Source organism: Tetrao urogallus (assembly GCF_951394365.1).
Source record: "Tetrao urogallus genome assembly, chromosome: 20".
Taxonomy (NCBI): Eukaryota; Metazoa; Chordata; class Aves; order Galliformes; family Phasianidae; genus Tetrao; species Tetrao urogallus.
The window spans coordinates 6,270,779-6,285,323 of record NC_136833.1 but is presented as its reverse complement, the minus strand read 5'-3'; the positions used below and the strand labels follow the sequence as shown (position 1 = coordinate 6,285,323).

General features: G+C 47.5%; 1 protein-coding gene across 3 annotated transcripts in view; it reads right to left on the bottom strand.

The window, feature by feature from the left end:
* Nucleotides 1-2,838: 2,838 nt before the first annotated feature.
* Nucleotides 2,839-14,545, bottom strand: part of TAOK1 (TAO kinase 1) — a gene marked incomplete at both ends in the record, with an annotated part of 29,918 nt that continues 18,211 nt past the window's right edge. For 2 of the 3 annotated variants that reach the window (XM_079545203.1, XM_079545204.1), the window contains 7 exons: nucleotides 2,839-3,300; nucleotides 7,031-7,213; nucleotides 8,289-8,501; nucleotides 11,427-11,666; nucleotides 12,112-12,315; nucleotides 13,256-13,384; nucleotides 14,144-14,380. In XM_079545203.1, coding sequence (XP_079401329.1) covers nucleotides 2,839-3,300; nucleotides 7,031-7,213; nucleotides 8,289-8,501; nucleotides 11,427-11,666; nucleotides 12,112-12,315; nucleotides 13,256-13,384; nucleotides 14,144-14,380 — 1,668 coding nt within the window. The remainder of the gene's footprint in view (nucleotides 3,301-7,030; nucleotides 7,214-8,288; nucleotides 8,502-11,426; nucleotides 11,667-12,111; nucleotides 12,316-13,255; nucleotides 13,385-14,143; nucleotides 14,381-14,545) is intronic. The other variant, XM_079545205.1, reaches the window with a different exon arrangement.

Sequence of the window (14,545 nt, the reverse complement as noted above, 5' to 3'; positions counted from 1 at the left end):
TCGGGAATCACCGATCTTAAGTTTAAAAACAGAGTTTGCAAACTGATTCAGAAATTGTTTGCGTCTCTTTAGCGGATTTCTGAGCCGTTCACGCCTCTCACACACCTCCAGTGCACAACCTGAGTCCCTCTGGCCACGCTGCACAGCACCGCTTTCCCTTCGGCTCAGCTTTTTAGGGCAGCCTCCTTCCCCCAGGCACACGCAGGGACACACACATTTAGACCAGTTGATCTGAATCAGTTTTTGCAAACTATTTTAATTAAAATATTAACTTGTTGGAATAGTCCAGGTCTGCACATGATATACATGTAAAAATGGTTACTACACAATTCTTTTTGAATACAAAAAAAGCCAATACGGGATAGCCATCATTTGGATTCAGCATTCAGTCATGCTCGACGTTACACAAAGAGATGGGAATTGAGAGGATCCTGTGGAAGTAGCTCAATTTAAGCCAGAGACTCGACCAAATTCAAACCATAACAGAAGCAAAAGAAGGAACCCGCGGGCACAGCCTGTCCCACTGCTGCTGGAGGAGCGGAGCTTCACGCCTCGTGTCAGCACCGTGCTCTGGACACACGCTCCACACTCACACGGCAAACGCCAATATAGTCTGGGGGGGGGGGTTGGCCTTTCCATTCTTTCTGGTTTGTTGTTTTGTTTTGTTTTGTTTTTCCCTCTTCTCCCTTCTTTCTAAACCGAAACCTGTTCCGCTGCGTTTCTTTTTAATCAATATTTGCAACGCAAAAGAGCAACCCCAAAACATCCGACTGCACGTGAACACAGAGCAGAGGAAGGGACAGCACAATTCAGAGTCACCACCGTCCGCAGGGCGCAACGGCCCCTTCCTCGGGACCGCTCCTGTGAACTGTATGGACTACAGGGCTCCTCGCTAAGGGGCTGCCCAAACATCCTTTGGTGGTTTGGGCATTCCATCTCAGTGATATGCTACGTCAAGACGCTCAAAGCCCCAGTGGGCTTCACTGGACGCAGGCGGAGTGTTGAGGGTTGGGAGTGGACGTTAATTAACTACCGAAAGAACGCCGCCCTGTTGAGAGTACTGAACAGCAGCGAGACACTGGAGTATTTACTATATAAATATGTCACGTGGACAAACACATTCGGAAAACCTTGCTTTTGAGCCCTATAAACATATTAAAGGCAAATCCTAGAGTTAGCAGCTAGTGTTTTCTTCAAGATGATTAGTGTGCAAGGAAAAACATTTACAAAGAACCCTGGCTAGTCAGTCCCCAAGACAGAAAGCTTTGCCTCGAGCCGAACCTGCACTCCTCCTAACCCCACAGTGCTGGCTGCCCCAGCCAGCTCGTGCACTGACACAAGAGCACGGCAGCATCTCCAGTTCCCAGCACCAAGGGATGACACTATGCCACAAAGTCCCTCGCTTCATTAGACTCCCTGACCTTTTATCACTGGATTGATTTCCACGACCTCCTTTGCTTCCTTTCAGTAGTACAGCAGCTCCAACGAGCCTCTGGAAGTAGTGCCTTCTTGCATGGCGTGATATGCTGCCAAACGATCACAGCATCTCAAGGGTCTGTAAGAGTTGTAAAGTATTGCAGCAACAAAAATAATAAAAAGGAGCCTCACATGCAGCAAGATCTACAGTGGTGATGTGGGTTAGTCATCAGCTGGGAAGAGTCATTGGCTCAGCTCCTCCTGGTACACTGTGGCAACTAAACATTTCAACAGTTGGCTACACTCTACATGTAAACAGGAAATTGCAACAAGCCAAAAAGGTAATAAATTGGTGGATGTAGTGTAACAATGAAAAACCCGATCAATGGCATTTTGTGACTATGGCATCCTTCAAAACACCTCTGGCATTTGAGACAGATTGGCTGAAAATCTAACATTTCTGAATGGAGCAAAAAGGACTACGCTGGGCTCCAAGAATTATTCTGATGCTTAGCTAAGATGAGATGTCACAGTATTAGCTGTACAAGTGCATTACTTACACTCCTCTGCCCAACCTCGCCTGAGCTACCAGCAGCACAGTCAGGGAGTGCTAAAGCAGGAATACAACTTCTAACATTTCTAGCCTGCTCCCTCCAAACAGGTTTACCTACAGTGTTCTCAGGAAGCTGACCGGTGCCTTCTGAGAGAACTTCACTTCTGACACAACACGGAGCCGGCACTTGGGTAGAAGGGCCCTGCTGAGCCCCGGTGTCTCCTGGCCTCTCTTCTGACCCTTCTTCCTCACCTACAAGTCTTTGAAAATGCCTCGTGGCAGAGGCAATACCCTAGAAATGTTTCCTCTTTAATGACAAATAAAAACGGAACAGAAGATCCAGCTGTTCCTCCCCTGGATGTTGGTTTAAAAGGCAGCTTGCCTGGTTTTTGCAGGGTGGGAGTTGGAAATTTACGGACGTGGGAGGAGGTCTCTGCTCTCCCTCAGACTTCCTACGGATGGTGTGACGTGGGCAGCCTGAGGCCCTTCTGTCCTGTCAGTGTGATGACCACCAGCCAACTCTTCTGACTAATTGCATATATTTCTCAGATGCCCTCCCGAGACCCCTCCAAAAAGTAAAACAAAAACAAAACCAACAAACAAAAAAACAAAAAACAAACAAAAAAAAACAACCAAAAAAACAACCAACAACAAAAAACCACCCCCCCCCAAACCCTGCAGCCAAATACTATGACATCCCAGTTAGTAAACACAAAACGTAATGCTTTACAAAATGAATACAATATTCCATGTGCACCCAGCTTCCACACGTCAGCACCGCACTGAGGAGGCTGCTGGGCTGGTGTCTGTAGGCAGTTTCTGTTGGCAGACAGCTCCAGTGGAATTGCCACCCTCAGTTATTGTTTAAGTTATGTATAAGACATGTGTGAACCATTGGATATTTGTGAAGTAACACTTGTGCTCCTGCTCATGCCCTGTTCCGTCCGTCCCCCAGAAGCTGTCCGCCTCAGAGCCTGGGGGCTGTTGCGGACCCCTATCGCGCTACCTCGAGGTACCCCCTGCATGGGCCCCGAGGGGTGACCCCATGGCTGGGGTCCACCTTGCATTGGATGGCCCCAAGCTTGCGGTGGGCCACCCATGGGATGACCCCAGTGAGGTCCTGCACCCCCAGTAGGATTGTGGGACCAGCCAGAAGCTCCCGGGTAGCTGTGGCTGAACGCCTCGGGGGAGAGATTAGAAAGAACCATATTACTAAAACCTAGCCTCATGCTTTCTGAGTCAAAGGCTTCGATCTCGCGAGCTTGACGCTCCAGCAGGCTTCGTATCCGTTCGGTACGCTCGTTCTGCAACGCCAGCATCTCCTCCTCAATCTGGGAAGAAAAAAAGAAGAGAGTCTGTAGCAACAGGGCTCCTTCGTGGGCACACGGCCTCAAGTTTCTGAAGGACCCTGAACACCAAGCTAATGGCAAATCTTCTCCTCGTATTTCTGCAGGAGATAGGATCCAGCTCACACGTCCACCAACAGACCGTTCCTAATGCAAAAGGGTAAGCCCCGTGGAGCTGTGCATGGCAAAGCACAGTGAGCACTAGCTGGAGTGCCTCCCTTCCTGTTCCCTCATGAATACAGAGCTTTTCAGCGATGTGAATCCCAAGTTTGCAGTGATACTGACAACTTGACATAGGCAAATCTTATAAGAGTACAGCTTCCATAGAAACCTACTGGGAAAACACCTTTAGATACAGCCAAGCACAGTATCTACAAACACCTGCCAGCACTGCTTAATGTGACCTGCACTGCTTGTAGCTGAATCTGCTGATGACATTTGCTCTTTTCTCCAGGAGCCAACATATTAGCCCACATTCAGTTTCCTCTCAAATGTTCACTGGTCAGATTTTCCTAGCTCTCATTTACCACCTGTTATCTATCCATTTCCTAAATTGGTCGTGTTACCCTGCTACCTTCTCCAGTGTGAGTGGCTGAAGAAAGCGGGCAGCGATGTTTGCGGCGTGTGGCAGATGATCAGCTAGATGATATGCACACTGGCAACTCCAACTTTGTCCCTGCAACGCTGTTCCAAATCAGTTTCCAGCAGTACTTTGGTAGGGGCACTGGGATCAGCTCTCTGAGTGCTGGTAACATGGAGCCATGGCCCCCAACATCCCTCACACAGGGCCAGAAGCCTTTCCCATTGAAATCTTTGCAGTCAGGAGGAAAAGCAAAGAATGGCTTAGTTATCTTCTTGCTGGCACTGAAAATGCAACATTTGGCCTCAGTGAAGAAGTCCAGAAGGGTAAAAAGCAGTAGCCAAGACTTTCAGCACAGCTCCGTAGCATCTGCTGTCAGCGGTGACGCAGCTGAGAGGCGACATCTCGGCCTGTGCTGAAGGCACTGGGCAGAGCGTTGTACTGGTAAGCACCTCTTGCCTTAGTCAGGGAATATGCAAAGTGATTTCATCTGGAGTTTAGGAAACAATCTGCTCCCGTGTGAGTCATCTCCTGAGCCATTTCAGGCTCTCAGAAGCAGCCTTACCCACTCGCCTGTCTCTTGCCGCTAGGTGAATGGCACTGGGTCTCTGCAGAGCAGCCTGGCTAACTCTGGCCTAGAACTCTTGCTGAAAGCCATGCAGCACTCAGCAGGCCTGGAAATGGCAGAAGAGGAAGAAGCTGCCTTCTCTACTGTTAGCTCTTTAAAACGCTGCAATTTATCTAAGTGGAATCCCCTTCTCTTTCAGAACTGCAGCTCTCCAGCATGTCTGGCTGCACACAGCTCTCAGTCTTTGTGCCAGCAAAACAAATGGGACTTTGTGCAACCAAGCTGCACAGACAGGCATGCCTGACACCCTGCGTGAAAATGACATCACTTAGAAACGACCTCAGGACACAGGACGCTGAAGATGAGGTGTTGGAGGCACATGTGAAGGAAATGAGTGAATCTGAAGTCCTTTAAAGACCCTCCCGGGACAAGCTCAGTACCGTTGCAATACAAACAACACAGCACCAGGGTGTAACTTGTACAGAGCCTCAGTCACTGGCACTTAAAAACTGTGCATGGAAGGGGCTGGTTACTCCCTCTTGAGCCCAAGTCAGACGTGCATGCTCCACTGAGTTACTATGGTGATGGGCACCATCAAAAATAAAGAGCGCTGTGCTGAGAAGGAAGCAGAATCCTATCCACAAGATCACTTCTGGAAATCCGGTTTATTGCTGAACACTGGGGACTGACTTTGCCACAGGCTGTGTATGTGTTTGTGCACATAAAGTCAGACATTCATCCTGTGCACATACGTGCCCTTGCTCTGGTTGCCAGACAGCTTCAGTTAGCACAGGCACACAAATACCAGGTGACACCGCTGAGCAACCTGTACCAGAGCACTAGCAGCTCTTACAAAGTCAGAATACCCTTCCTGTAAAGGCTATCCCTTCAAAAGGAAGATGCATCCACATTTGTACCCAGGTGTCCTCCCTTGAGCTGCTGCAACTGAGCTGTAATTCCAGCAACTGTCTCACCACCGATTGTATCAGCACCAACACATAAGCACTGCACATACGGCTAAATCAAGGCTTCCCACCTATGGAAGCTGAAGGACCATGCAGTTTTTCACTACTCTAAGGTACACAGGGCACAAAAAAGAAAAAAAAATATGCTAGACCTTGTTGCTATTGCTTCTTTTTCTCCACTCCACTGTAGCACTGCTAAGCTTCCTATCGCTATTAGTGATGCCAGTCAGTATGCACAGGCTTTGATCCTCATCTGCACTGAGAGGCTTACAGAACACTGTCACTGACTGATGCAGTTTCTTGGGCTCAGCTTGCAGTACAGCACCACATGCAGTGCCGATCCTGCACACGAGGAGCTCGGCTTGCTGTGGCACGCTTCCTCCCGAGTTCCCTTCAGTTCATACCACCAGAGGGCAATGCACACCCAGCCCAGTATACACTTTGAAGCAGGGCTGGGACAGGAGCAGAACTAGAGATGGGATATAAAAACGATTACCCCACATGTGGGTGCCACAAAGGAACCCCGTCTGCACAAATTCAGTTTCTTCAGAGATTCAGAGCTACTTGCAGGAGACCAAAGCACAGCGCTGCCTTCTTGGAGATGTTCCTCTGCTGTCCATGAGGTGGAGCAGCTTTATTCCAACAGGGCCTCCTACCATCTGTTGGCCTCTGGGAGGATTTAAGTGCAAAGAACCTCGAGGCCACAGAGTAATTGCCATAATTTAATAATCACCAATCAGCATCGAAGCTAAGAACTGCTGTGTGAATGGTGATGGCTGGCACCCTCAGAGCAAATCAAAAGGGGAAAAACTCACAGCAGGAAGGCTGACTGCATATTTCCTTTCACTGACTGCTGCATTACCCTTCCTCTGGTTTGTGCGTGCACTTCTACAAAGCCCTGCATCTGGAACCACGTAGAAAAGCATGCTTCAACAAGGAGCATCTCAACACATGCAATAGCCAACTCAAGTTGAAATCTAGGGAGCAGCAGGTTGCCCATGCTTGTGACTCCTAGCTACAGCCATTTGCTAAGGGCAGTGCTGCTGACAGCAGCCTTTCTATAACATGTGGCATTTCATGGGGAAACTGCAGCTTCATCTCCCTGCATCTCCCTTCATCTGCTCTGACAAAGAGCAGAGCTGCAGTAAAAAAAAAATCAACCAGAAAACATAGGGTCTCAAATCACAAGTCCATCAATTTTTCATTCCCCCAGATACCTACTGCTAATACCACACAAGCTTCAAAAAAAAGCAACACCTTCCCTATAGGTCATTATGTCTGTTCTCTGTGAGCTGAGGATGTTGACTTGCAGCTCAGAGACAGAATCATTTGCTTTCCCTTCTGCCCAGGGAGGCACAGCTCCTCTGTCTCTGGCATGCTTCGAGCAGCTCTGCCCCAGCCAGAAAGCCAGAATCTGCTCACAGAGGACGGCTGAGCTGGCAGAAAGTTTAGCCTGTGTCACTGAGCCATTATCCCAGAGAGGCAAATATCCAAATGATCTGTGCATTTATCTACGCAGCAAGGCAAAAGCAATTTCTCTGCATTTTGATAGGTACAGTGCTGAAAGATGAGTGTGCTAAGGATGCTCACATGCCCATTTACCTTCTGCTCAAGGAGGGCCCGACGGAGGGACACCCTCTGTTCAAGATCACGCAGCTCCCGGTCATGCTGGGCTTCTGCCTGCATCTTGATTTTACTCTGATATGCATTCAGCAGCTCCAATTCTTGCTGCAGCTGCATCTTCAAAACCTGGCACTCTGCTTCCTGTGCTTCATCCAAACGCAGCTGGGAAAGGCAGACAATAGAGACGTTTCACTATGGGGTAACCACTCATGACACTCTGGGGGAGGACTGCAGGGAGAGGGAGAGAATGGGATGGGACTTTTGTTTTCTTGGCAATACAATTGGTCTCTATTGTACTTGGTTTCACCAAACAGAGAACCTATAGTGACAAAGACTGGTGACAGTGAGCCCACAGTGCTGATGCAAGTGACGCTGATGAGCAGTGGTGCCTCGGGAACCACGATCCGTACTGCAGAGAACAGCCTGCTGTAGGTGCTAACGTTCACAGCTCTCCCCTGTTTCCCTAAAGGCAAAGAAAAGGCCTCTTGCTCTGTTCAGCTGGATTAACAAATTTCCTGTGTGCAGGAGACTTAAGTTTGCATTCCTGCCAATGCAGGACATCGGGCAAAAAAATGACATAAATCTAAAAGCGGTTTTAACACTGAACTTTTAACTTCCCTCACATAAATTAGGCCAGCTACCCTGCTGTGTCAGTGTCAAATCTGTGCAGAGTGATAAGCAGGACACGATATGCATGAAGTGCAAAGAAAACTGCACGTTCAGTTGTACCAAGGACTCAAAGCATTGCTCACATGGTCATTCCTTGAAGAAGGGCTAACAGAACTTTCAGAGCACTTTTAGCATAACTGGAGATTTACAGTCAAACCTCTGAACTCCTCCATGACTCACTGAGCATTTTCCACCAGTGGGACATGCTTTGGTTGGTATCACTGATAAATCAAAACCTAAATGACTTAAAATAGCAAGTTGCATATTATTTAATGATGCTCTAAGAGGGACGTTCATGCTGTCAGACTTCATGCAAAAGCAGTCCTTCAGCCACGCAGATGCATCACTTTGCATCCCTTCGACAAAAGCTTCAGCTTCAACCTGCCTGATGGGAATAATACCTCTTTCCTCTGTATTTGAATGCAGATTTTAAATACAGAGGAATGACTGTGCTGGGTACGGCGTGTGTAGCAAGGAAGCAGATAGCCTGCTGTCAGGATACAGACTGCTTAAAATGCAAACATCCCTATTTGGCTGAGGAACCCTGGGTCCCTCGGAGGCGACTCACAGCTTGTGTAGAGAGCATTTCATTAATGCTGTGATCGTACTGCTCAGCCAGGATAGCCAGCTTCCGGGTCTGCTCCTCCTTGAGCCGTTTGAGGACAGCTTTATGTTCACTCTTTGGCGTGGTCTCCAGCAGATGGTTTCTCAGTGCTTTGTACTGTCTGGTTTGGATCTTGCATGTATCCTGAAACTGCTTCTTTATCTGTAGTTCTTTTGACTGGAAAGATGGAGGGGACACAAACAAAGAAAAAAACAGCATGTTTCAAATGGGAGAAATATCCATTCAAATGGATATTTAGGATTACAGTAAGGATATGAGTTCAAGAATCCACAAATGTATAATAACATCTACAGTGCAAGGAGGGAAGCAAAATATACAAGAGGCAATGACTACTGCTGCAGCTGCTTTGACACTGCCACTGTGCAAAACAATTACAATAGAGACACTTTTATAACAAAGCTCCAGCCTAAATACAGCTGTCTCCGCACAAAGAGCCTCACATTTGTCACTGGACTGGATCCAGTCCTGGCTGTTGCTTTTCAAGAAAAATTCTTGAGGGACAGCACTAATATTAATTAGCACCAAAAGCCACACTTACACGTGACTGTGCTTATATGGCACATATACATGAATGGCACTTAATGTCATGCAAAGAAGCAGATCTGGTGCATGGGAAGGGACAGGGAAAAAGAGACATGCTTTTTCCATTGGGAGTTTGATGCAGATTGGATGTGTTCTAACTCTCGATATTAAGAATCTGATTTCCATAAAGATACTCAAAAATGGCTGGGAAAGATTAAACACCTGAAGATATACACCACCATCAGCACTGATGTTGTGCTAGCTTATTGAACAACACAATTCCCCAGTCCCAACAGAGGCTGAGCTTTCCTTTCCTGCTTGCTGCGTCTCAGTACTGTGCAGAGATATAACTTTGTTATTGCTCATGGGGCTGAGAGACATCAATCTAGGACAAAGTATCTGAACCTGACTTAGCTGTGTGACCTTGGATACATTCTTTCTGCCTTTCTTCCACCTACCCAACCTGCCTCCAGAGCAGCCTGAAAGGGATAGCACCTGCCAAACGCATTGAGGCCCTGAAAAGGAAGGAGTTCCCTCCAGGAGGACTGGCAGGGATACTTCTAACTAAACCAAAACAAATTCAGGAGTGATGAATGGTGGTGGTGAACCGACTGATAGTCCCGTTCCCCATGGTAAGACAAACAAAACAAAGCACAAAAACAAACAAATCAAACCAACCACATCAGCACAGTCAGTACACAGTCTAGCCCACTCACACCGTGGTCAAATCCTAGCACTGCGCTTGGAGCAGAAACAGAGCACAGGAGCAGATTTCTGTCCCTGAATAAACTGGAGGAGCTCTGGGACCTGAAGCAGCACTGCAGGTACATGTGTACATCTCCTGCCAGCCCCTGCACTGACTGCTCCTGGAGCTCACCCAGGGCTCAGCAGGGCAGGTGATAAGCACAGCACCTGCGGCTACACAGAAAGATCCGTTGGGACCAAACACAACCGGCCCAATGCCACCAGTTCTGTTGTATAAACCAACAAGCCCATCTTGTCAAATGGATGCAGAAAACAAGACAGAGGCAGGCTTCATTCAAACAAAACATACGTAATGGAGAGGAAAATATCACTTCTACCCTTCCTAAATTCACAGCAAGTTATTCCCCTCCTAAAGGCCTTCAAGGTGCTCTCTCCCTTCCTCTCAAGGAAGTGTCTACAGGTGCTTACACATCCCCACCAAGGACCACAGCAACCATCAGCAAACTGTTTTGTGCTCACATTCCATGAAGTTTCACTTGGACACCACCAGGCTGTTTACAGCCTTCCAACCCAAAGGCTTCAACAACAGGAAACAGAAGGGAGGGGTAAGATTTCCAGGCAGCCTTCTGACAAGATCATTTTGACCCGGTGTTGTGAAACACCAGCAAGAGGGGGTTTTCATCACAATTAAAACGCTCAGAATAATAACAGAGCGGTTTTTACTGAAGGGCAAATTCTGTGCAACTCTACACGAGGTGCTGGATTGACAGCTCAAGCCTGAAATCCTCTGCTAATCGCAGAACAGCCATGCATGGCACAGCACAAGCTTTCCATGCTTCCTGCCAAAACGCCGCAGCCCTGTCCCGGCTGGAAAAAGGACAGGGTTGGATGCTCTGCAGAGGGCAGCTCTGCAGCCTGGAGAGAGCTGTGGTTCTGCTGGCCTTGCTGCCAGCAGGGAGCAAACATGGACGTGCTGCCCACCCGTGTTTGCACCACATCACCTTGGGGAGGCAGAACTCATTCATGCTAATCTCAGAAGGATCAACCTAATGCAGCTGGTTCGGTTTTATTCAGCTCAGAGTGCAGCACAGCTTCGCTGTGAAGTCATCTGCTATTTATACACGATATCCTTGGAGATTCTCAACAGTGATCAGATGGTCCCTTGTACTCACAAGCCAGGTTTTCACCATTTAATATTATTCTAATACTGGCAAATCACATTCTTTTCTCGCTGAAGTTCTGTTCTCAAGTGCTGGTTTTTTTTTCTCTGCAAGAAGATAGCTTGCACCAACTGCAGGTTAAGTCAGATGTGAAATACGAAGCAGGAAGATCTAGAACAACAAAGAATTCCCATGCTCAGTATGCCATGCGCTCATTTTGTTACTGGCACAGCCGAGCACTGGGCGGAGAAAAGCCTGCCTCCTCCTCAAAGGAAATGTACCAGCAGCTATGTGAAAACTTTCTACTCCATTCTTAGACACTTCAGAATAAACCACTGTGCTTCTCTGGGTGAAGCTTACAACAAAAACAGCAAGAACCTCAATTACAGCAGCCCTGAAATTCTGGCCAACCACTTCAGCTTGAAGATCCGGGCAAGAAACCTACGAGAGCGCATCATGGCAAAGGCCAGCACAAGGAGCTCCCTGAGGATGCTGCAGCTGGCTGGTATCCTTCACACCTACCATACCAGCCGCAGTGTAAAGGCATTCACACAGAACCTCTTCAAACTAACGAGCCTCACAATCCCTTGGACCTGCACACACAGCAAACGAGACCGGAGCTGCCATGCGCCACCGCCAGCAGCAGCAGCAGCAGCCGCCCCTTGGTGCTGCTCGCTCCCACACCACGCAGTACCTTCAGGCTCTTGGGCTGCTGCCGCACCTCCATGACGTGCTTACGCCTCAGCTCCCGCTCCCGGCGCTTGTTGTACTCCAGCTGGTTGGTCAGCTCGGTCTGGTGCTGGAGGCGGATCAGCTCACAGCGCATCTTCTGGATGGTGCTGAGATGGCGGAACTCCAACTCCTGCATGGACTCGTGCTGACGCAGCAGCATGGCGTGCTCCAGGTCCTTCTGGGTCTGCCTTTTGTTTAACTCCTAAAGGGCGACACGGGAGGTTACCAGACTCTTATTTTCTTGGATTCATATTTGTAACGCGACATTATTTTGCTCAAGAGGGCATCTGTCCCTTTCTGAGCCACCTGAGCACAGAGCCCCTACCACTTTTCAGGTGGAGGACTCCCTGCCACCAGTCATTTTCCTTCCTCATTTCACTTTTCTAGGTGGATTCACAGTAAGCGTTTTTTGGAAAGAACTGATTATTGCATCTGCTGACCTTTCGGATCTGACAGTTCTCATGCAATAAGACACTCGTTTGAACATTTTACTCCAAATTATTGCAAAAACACCCCAGCCCTTATTTTACTAAAAAAATTCCTATTTGGTAACGAACTCCTAGTGAGACTGAAGTTGGATAGCAGGAACTCTGTGTGATACTCTACACACAGATGGCTCCAGGTCCCACCTCTGCCTGCTCTCTCACCTCTCGAACCAGGTCCTGCTCCAGGTTGTGGCGGCCCAGCAGCATCCTCCTCTTGAAGCGGCGACACTCCAGCTCCAGGTACTGCCGCTGACGCCTCAGCAAGTTGGCCTCTTCCTCTGCCTGGAAATGCTGGATGTTCTCCTTCTGCTTGGAGAGCCACTCCTGCTTCTCCTTCTTTGGAGTGCTCTGGTTTTCGTTCAGCTCCTGATAAGAGTCAGCTAATTAATGGTGGAACAGTTGCATCGAGCTCCCTGGCCTTGAACGACTGGGTGCCTAACAGACTACGCTTCAGACAAAGCCATTCCACACAGTATTCTCGTGTTAGGCACAATTTGAGCTTCTGTAAAATGCATCATATCACATATCTAAGGGAATACCTGGTGACAATTCATGGCTTTTTGTTTTTACATTGACATTTTGAAGTCAGTATATTGCTTAAGGCACGTTTCATAAACCAATCTTCCTGCTCGAACTGCACTCTAGAGATGCTCAGGCAGTGACCAGGTTTGCTGCAATACACTTCAGCTAAGAGACATAATTCCTGCATACCAGCAGGTTTTGCTGAATTGTGACCTACTGCCTATCTATCTGTGTAAGACACTGCTATAAGCTCAAGCTACTACATCTTCTGTCAGCTCTTAGTTTAGTGCTAGTGGTGGCAATGGTGATGAGGAGACGGTTGGACTAGATGATCTTATAGGTCGTTTCCAACCTTGTGATTCTATGATTCTATGATCTTCCTTGGCTCTGTGGTTCTTTGGACATTTTCTCCCGGGAAAATGTCTATGTTTGGGAATATTCCCCTTTGGGGAAAGTTCCAAAGCTGCGTCACACAACTGATGGTTGAGTGCTAAATGGTTCTTTCAAAAGCATTACTTCCAGTGCCTACACTTTCATCCACTCCATAAAAAGAACCACAAAGTTTGATTCCACCATTTCTCTGCATTTCACAAAGGCCATGGTTTCCACTACCATACAGTGATTACTGAACTATCGGCCTGCTTTCTCCATTAAAATTACTAATTAATCTACAGGCCATCCTTACTGCTCTGCTGTTTCTTCTGTCACTTCTGAACATTCACCACTCTTGCAGTGCATTGTACACCTCACTGTTGGTTCACATTTCTCACTATAGACGAGTTACCTCTTTCAGCTGCTCCTTACGGAGTTTGTATTCTCTCTTCTGAGACTCCAGGAAACTGTTCAGTTCTTTTTTCTGTTGGGCCTGAATATGCTGCTGAAACTTCTTTTCTTCGTTGGCCATCACTTTAGCCTACAGCAAATCCAGAAGCAGATCAGTTTCCGAGGCCTGATCAATTATAGCTCACGCTCCATTTTAACCCCGAGACCTGGAACTCACGATACAGAGACCACAATACTCACCACGACTCTGAGAAAAGCATGAATCTCAGGAGCCTGCCCTCAAACTCTTCTCATTCCACCCCCCTTAAAGCATCAGCAGGAGTCCTTTTTCAGTGCTTCACTCTCTCAATCCTGTTGAGCTATTCTTACCTAACACAATCAACACCTTATGACCAACCAAATCCTCAGCCCTCCACCAAGAGATCTAAGATGAACAAATAAATCAATAATAATCTCCATAGGCGCCTCCATTTCATGGTCAATTATTTAAAAGCATAAAAATCCCCATATCCCATAAGCAACCAGACAGTGAGCCTTTCAGCATAGCTGGCACATTTCTCTGCAGGCTCATCTGCCTCCATAACACTCGATGGCAGTCAGTAACTGTCCAAGGCAAAAGAAAGGAGAACCCTCACAGCCTTTTTCCTGGGGTCAGTATACTAGCATTTAGTACAACACACTGTGATGAAGGACATACCTTTCCTCTAGTTACAAAAACCCCTTAGTGTAAGGAAGTGATGTATTAGCCTTTCTCTAATTAGCAATTTGCTTGGCTCCTGGAAACAGACATGTAAGAGACTACAATGTCATCTGTTCATCAGTGAGGTGAAGTGGACAATTCAAAGTAATTAACAAATAAAGACTGGTCTGCTAAACTGTTATCTCCTACCTCTTTTTCCATGGCTGCTTGGTGCTTTTTAATTAGCTTTTCCATTTCTGCAGCAAAATTGTTACGCTGAGTTTCAAGATCTTTGTCCAACCTGAGGCGATGCTCGTCCATCTCTGCCTTCAGTTTATTCTCTAATGCCATCAGCTGCTTCTGGTGTTGCCTTCTCATACGTTTATAGCCAGACATCTGCTCTCGGAGCTCAGAGTCTTGTTCATGCTCCTGCATTTGCCTTGTCACCTAGAAAGATAACCACATTGGGGCAAAGGAACTTAACGCTTCTTCATCTGATTTTCAGCACTCTTCTGACCACAGAAGAAAACTATTCAGTGATGTGGGTTGTTTTTTTGTTTTTCTTTTTGTAAAGAAGACCAGAGGTCCCAGTGGCAGCAGAGCAGACTGAAA